This window comes from Camelina sativa, chromosome 8, assembly GCF_000633955.1.
Source record: "Camelina sativa cultivar DH55 chromosome 8, Cs, whole genome shotgun sequence".
NCBI classification, from domain to species: Eukaryota; Viridiplantae; Streptophyta; class Magnoliopsida; order Brassicales; family Brassicaceae; genus Camelina; species Camelina sativa.
In genome coordinates, this window is record NC_025692.1 from 19488068 (window position 1) to 19494838 (window position 6771).

Genomic DNA, 6771 nt, shown 5'->3' on the forward strand with positions numbered 1-6771 from the left:
TAATAAACTTTAAACAATTTATTTTGAAATATTTTTTAAATATTGAAACTTGATATTAAAGTTAGAAACTATAAACACTCTAAATTGGTTTGTTATAGCAATATCAATAATATGTCACTATAATATGAAAGAATAAAAAAAACCAAGTATATTAAAACAAAAAGTATAACAATATATTAAATTATTCTTAATATAATAACTTGCTTTTTAAAAACCAAATTCACAAAATTATGTCTTATAATGAAATTCAAGTCATGAAGTAGAATATATATTGTTGAAATAACTTCACATACATAAACTAATACAACATTTTAAAATAGAAAATATACAAAATTTTGTATAAAATAAAATTTTACCAGTGTTATAGCACAGATACTTATCTAGAATCATTAACAATATAAAACTTACAAAATAATCACATAAATTATATTTTATAAAAAATTACAATGTATATAAAAAGAATTTCAACCCGTCCTCTGGTCTTAATCTAGTAACAATAATAATAATAACAACCACATATGTATAATAACAATAATAATAGAAATATGTATGTATTCTAATTAGAAAAAATGCACATAAGGTATGTATGAAATAGTAAACAACCACATTTTTTATGTATGTATAAGGTAGTTCAAGCAAGATGATAAGTTTGGGAGTTGATTATGCTTCAAGAGAATAAAGTTTTTTCAACAAGTCGTATAATTTCGGTATCAAAGAGGGTACGTATATTCGGATATATTAGATTACAAGGGTGATACCGGACAACTTATGAGACTTTGCACAATGAATTTCTTTATACTTTTGAATTGTGATAATCGTGAAGGCTCGTACATATATTGATATAATTCGTAATTATTTGGGAGTTGCCTAGTTAATTAGTTTAGAGGATCGACATCAACCACCGAATTTTGTTTATGGATATATAATTTCTTACCACCAACTACGTTGTTAATTAAAATTAGGACCATGCATACCCATAGAGAATCAGAGATTACCAGCTAATTTGAACAATGATGACAATTAAGTGTTCTTTAATAATCAGATCATACCTATAAAATAGATATTCATTTATTTCCTAATAAAGACAAATTATAAATTAAATCTTCACATTTCTTTTCTAAAGAAAAGGCCTATAAACACCCACTAAACACTTACATCTTTCTCCACCAATCTCGAAGAAACTTAAACGCACTACGACTTCTTGAGCCTTTTTAACTCCACAAACAAATGGCACCAAGAACCTCCCTTACACTCTTCCTTTCTCTCAACCTCCTCTTTTTCACTTACACCTCTGCAACATGTTCCAAGTGCCTCCCCACCCCAACTACGCCAACCACCCCAACTACGCCAACCACCCCAAGCTCAGGGACTTGTCCTAGAGATTCCCTACAGCTTGGTGTTTGCGCCAATGTGCTCAAGCTAGTGGACCTAACATTGGGAAACCCACCTGTAAAGCCATGCTGCACTCTCATCCAAGGCTTGGCTGACCTTGAGGCTGCAGTCTGCCTCTGCACTTTGCTCAAGGTTAACATTCTTGGAATCAACCTTAACCTTCCCATCGATCTCAGCGTACTCCTCAATGTTTGCGGTAGAAAAGCTCCAACGAATTTCCAGTGCGCGTAAGTTTAAATACTTATAACGTACCTATAAAATAAATGAATCATACACTTTATGAATAGTGGAATCTATTGTCTTATCTTTTTGTTTTATTTTACGGTCATTTTTTTTTTTATTTTTTTGTATTTTTGTGTAATGTTTAAAATGAACGTACGTAGTTCTCATGAAATAATGGATAACGGGTTTACGTGTGTGTAATCGGAAAGTTTGTACTCCTTTTCTTCACTGTTCCTATGTCTCTTCTTTGTAACCGTGTCTTTCGAATATGATTAATAATTTAATTTTAAAATAACACTTGACATTGCGTTCCAAACGCTTTACTTCAGATCGCCAGCTAATATACCCTAGGCGCTAGGGCTAACCAAATGGTCCGCACACATACATATTCTTGATAATTTTGGTTTTTACATACATATATCCTTGTTATAATNAGTTGCCTAGTTAATTAGTTTAGAGGATCGACATCAACCACCGAATTTTGTTTATGGATATATAATTTCTTACCACCAACTACGTTGTTAATTAAAATTAGGACCATGCATACCCATAGAGAATCAGAGATTACCAGCTAATTTGAACAATGATGACAATTAAGTGTTCTTTAATAATCAGATCATACCTATAAAATAGATATTCATTTATTTCCTAATAAAGACAAATTATAAATTAAATCTTCACATTTCTTTTCTAAAGAAAAGGCCTATAAACACCCACTAAACACTTACATCTTTCTCCACCAATCTCGAAGAAACTTAAACGCACTACGACTTCTTGAGCCTTTTTAACTCCACAAACAAATGGCACCAAGAACCTCCCTTACACTCTTCCTTTCTCTCAACCTCCTCTTTTTCACTTACACCTCTGCAACATGTTCCAAGTGCCTCCCCACCCCAACTACGCCAACCACCCCAACTACGCCAACCACCCCAAGCTCAGGGACTTGTCCTAGAGATTCCCTACAGCTTGGTGTTTGCGCCAATGTGCTCAAGCTAGTGGACCTAACATTGGGAAACCCACCTGTAAAGCCATGCTGCACTCTCATCCAAGGCTTGGCTGACCTTGAGGCTGCAGTCTGCCTCTGCACTTTGCTCAAGGTTAACATTCTTGGAATCAACCTTAACCTTCCCATCGATCTCAGCGTACTCCTCAATGTTTGCGGTAGAAAAGCTCCAACGAATTTCCAGTGCGCGTAAGTTTAAATACTTATAACGTACCTATAAAATAAATGAATCATACACTTTATGAATAGTGGAATCTATTGTCTTATCTTTTTGTTTTATTTTACGGTCATTTTTTTTTTTATTTTTTTGTATTTTTGTGTAATGTTTAAAATGAACGTACGTAGTTCTCATGAAATAATGGATAACGGGTTTACGTGTGTGTAATCGGAAAGTTTGTACTCCTTTTCTTCACTGTTCCTATGTCTCTTCTTTGTAACCGTGTCTTTCGAATATGATTAATAATTTAATTTTAAAATAACACTTGACATTGCGTTCCAAACGCTTTACTTCAGATCGCCAGCTAATATACCCTAGGCGCTAGGGCTAACCAAATGGTCCGCACACATACATATTCTTGATAATTTTGGTTTTTACATACATATATCCTTGTTATAATTTATAACCCTAAGTTGTATTTAATTAGTAGAACTACTGTAATACAGTCTTATTACTCATTAGCTTCCTTACTCAAACCAGCCCACTTATCATATTAATACTGACCAATACACTCTCAATATCTTCTTCATCAATCTCAAGCATAATCAACACTCCAATATTATTAGGGTTATATGATGGGCATAGTATGTTGGGCCTTTAGCGTGTTATTTACGTCAACGACGGTTTGTGTAAACCATATATACACATGTAAAAATAAGGTTGTCACCTAAATCAATAAGATCAAGTTAAGTTGGGTGTTCAATACCATCACTCTTCAACGTGAGGGGGAGTATTAGGGTTATATGATCAGTATGTTGGGCTTTAGCGTGTTATTTACGTCAATGACAGTTTGTGTAAACCCTAAATAAACATTTATAAATAAGGTTGTCACCTAAATCAATAAGATCAAGTCAGTTCAATACCTAAATTCTACGAATATAGTTTCAAGGCTAAGAAAATGGCTCTTTAGAAACTCTCTTGCCATTTACCTTGCCTTCAACATCCTCTTCTTTTCCCTAACCAAAGCCGCCCCCTCCCGTTGTCCACTATCGTCTTCTTAATTACAAACCAAATAGCCAATCTTAAGCGCTTCCGCCATCTGAGATATGCCCAAAAGATTCTTTGGAAGCACTTAACTTGTTGAATTTGACATTATGTGCTCCTCCACTTACGCCGTGTTGCAGCCTTATTGACTGGTTGACCCAGAAGTTGACGGTGTGGTTGACATTTGGATTGATTAATTTCTTCATCAAAAAGCTATGCATGGTACACTATTTATAGCAACTAGCAACAGGGGTTATAGAATAGTGAAAAAGGTTATAGACTATATTATAGAATAAGCTCCGAACTCTGAACTCCGAAACTTGGTTAATAGAAATTGTTTACAAAAATCAAACGTCAGGCCTCACAATAAGATCGACGGACTAAACCCAAGAGTAAGTTTAGAATAGAATATTAATGTTTTATATGTGAACTATGTATATCTGTAGCGAGTTTATACTATGACTGTTATATTTATACAGATTATTAGGTTTGTTAATATTCATAATCAAAATTAATTTGTAATGAGTAAATTGAATAGTTATATACAAAAAGAGAGTAAATTGATCAATGCCTTTGATAATATTTAAGAAGTCATTTGTTTGTGGAATTGAGATTTTGAACACAAATGACTCTTCTAACTATTTATCTCGACTGCATTTTACTATAACATAAATTTTGTTATAGTTCGGTAGGATCCATTTTAAATTGTGAAAAAAAATTCACACTTAATCAATCAATACTAATTAATAGTGAGTAAATTGAATGTTCATGTCCTTATACATTATAGGGAGTATTCAAACTAATATTTTAAGTGATTCGATACATAATGGATTTCATATGTTATTCAATAAAAAATTTTAAAAACTCTAGTGAAATCCATTATTGTTGAACTAATGATTTATAAATCTATCTAAAATTTATTGTTATAAAATCCAGTTTGTAGATGTGATTTTGATGATTTTAAAGGAATTTTAAAGAATTTCCTTAGTTAAATATACATAAATCAAAATCTCATCGTTTTAGATGATATTTGAAAGGATTTTATAATAAATCATATTAACTTTTCTTAAATTATCAAAATCATATAAAAACTCATAACTTAAAATACTAGTTTGAATACACTCTTGTAGATCTCGTCTCAACCAAAACAAGAATTAGTAAAACGTCCATTTTTGTTTCTTAATTTATCTTTTATTCAACTTTACTTCTAAAAGTGTTGAATGTTTTTCTTTATTTTCAATCTTGGACTGGATTAATTCGCTGATTTTTTATTTTTCTATTATTCATTTTATAATTTTGACCCAGTCTAAAATTATTTTCTTTCTTTTTAAAATTCTGACCCAACGAGAATCGAAAAGGCACCGATATATTTGTATATTTTGAACACAAGTATAGCGACCTTGCTCTTTGGGTTATGATTTGTTAACGAATATTATGAACCATGTTTATTTGGTATATTATTGGTTATGTGAATCATATATATGCACATCCCATAAACATAAAGGTCAACTTTCAAAAAGAAAAATACACAAAAAGCTCAATTTCGTTTTTACATGTTGATTTTTTTTAGCATTGATTTATCATTTATGCCATTATTATGTATGTAACCGTTCAGAGATATGTTATTTTTTATCCTTTTTGTAAGATATTCTACAAAATTTACTACACTTCTTACTTATTTCCTATTAATCGAAAAATTCAGATGGAGAAATCTTAATATTTTTCTTTTGCTAGGAATTTTTTAAGAACTAACTTGGCCTTAATCAACGTAAAATACGATGATCACCACAATATAATACTTGGTTTAAACTATTGAACTATATATATCAACTTCTTTCACTTTTCACTTCTTTTTAGAAATACTATGTAGATAATTAATTAAAGAGGTAATTTATTATTAAAAAAGAATATAATTGTTCAATTTTATAGTAAAGAATGTCAGAATGATTTGGTATGATGATTATCATATTGTTACTAGTCTGAAGGAATAACTAAATTCTCATTCTCTCCTACAGCTAGTACCCGTGAACTATATTTTGGCATGTTCGACCTTATTTTATCGGAATATAATAAAATAAATACCACTTGTACACGAAACTATGTTATTGATTCAGGAAAAGGATAAAAGTAGTATGATCTCGAAAATATATATATCTCATTCAATATTAAATAGTAGAAACATTTAATCCGAAAGAGAAATAACAACGATGATTTTGTCGTTATAACACGGTACCTTAATATAGATTTTATTTGGATCTACTTTTAAAAAAAATTCATATTGGATTGGATAAGATTGGCCGCATAAGTATTCCTAAATTTTAAGTTACTCGAGTTGGGGTTTTAATATTTTCCACACTCTAAAATTTTATGAGCTTTGACCTCATTATTGTGTTAAACCATCTAATAAAATGGGGAAAGTCTGACATTAAAATTATACGATTGAGATATATAATATAAATATATATTTAAAATCCAAACTAGTCTATCTGTCCATCTTGTAACCCCTGTTATACGGGATGATGTGATAAGTAATAAGTCTAACCATTTGAGATTTACTAAACAATTATCACATGAAAATGAAGTCATAGACTTTGTCTTTGTTTGAGATTATGAGTAGACTAATTGATGCTTCAGAAATAATGCTTCAAAAATAAAGAACAATCATTCCGTTTTAGTCTTTAGATGTGCTTAGTTACTTATATTGGCCGTTTTAGACTGACTTTAATTTGCCTCTTTTAAAGAAACTAACGTTTAATGAGTTCAAAATTTCTAGTTATGAAAAAAAAAAACCTAGATACATATACTCACTTGCAATGTACTCCTTTAATGGGTAATATATTTGCTTATTACTTGGTGCTATACTAATAACGATATGAATAATTGTTATTTACTAACGTATATACTAATATAAGTACAGTCTAAAAGGTCACAATCGAGTATAACTGATACGAGT

At 30.9% G+C, this 6771-nt stretch overlaps 2 protein-coding genes across 2 annotated transcripts; both read left to right on the plus strand.

The window, feature by feature from the left end:
- On the plus strand, positions 1140-1911 carry LOC104707550 (putative lipid-binding protein AIR1). Its single transcript, XM_010423926.1, has one exon. It carries the CDS (start codon positions 1228-1230, stop codon positions 1621-1623), a length of 396 nt encoding a protein of 131 aa, XP_010422228.1. The 5' UTR covers positions 1140-1227; the 3' UTR covers positions 1624-1911.
- LOC104707551 (putative lipid-binding protein AIR1) lies at positions 2327-3098 on the plus strand. The gene has a single exon (XM_010423927.1). The coding sequence runs from the start codon at positions 2415-2417 to the stop codon at positions 2808-2810; it is 396 nt and encodes a 131-aa protein (XP_010422229.1). The 5' UTR covers positions 2327-2414; the 3' UTR covers positions 2811-3098.

What these genes read in the sequence shown, in the direction of transcription:
- LOC104707550 (XM_010423926.1), top strand. Translation starts at nt 1,228, where the DNA reads ATGGCACCAAGAACCTCCCTTACACTCTTCCTTTCTCTCAACCTCCTC.
- LOC104707551 (XM_010423927.1), top strand. Translation starts at nt 2,415, where the DNA reads ATGGCACCAAGAACCTCCCTTACACTCTTCCTTTCTCTCAACCTCCTC.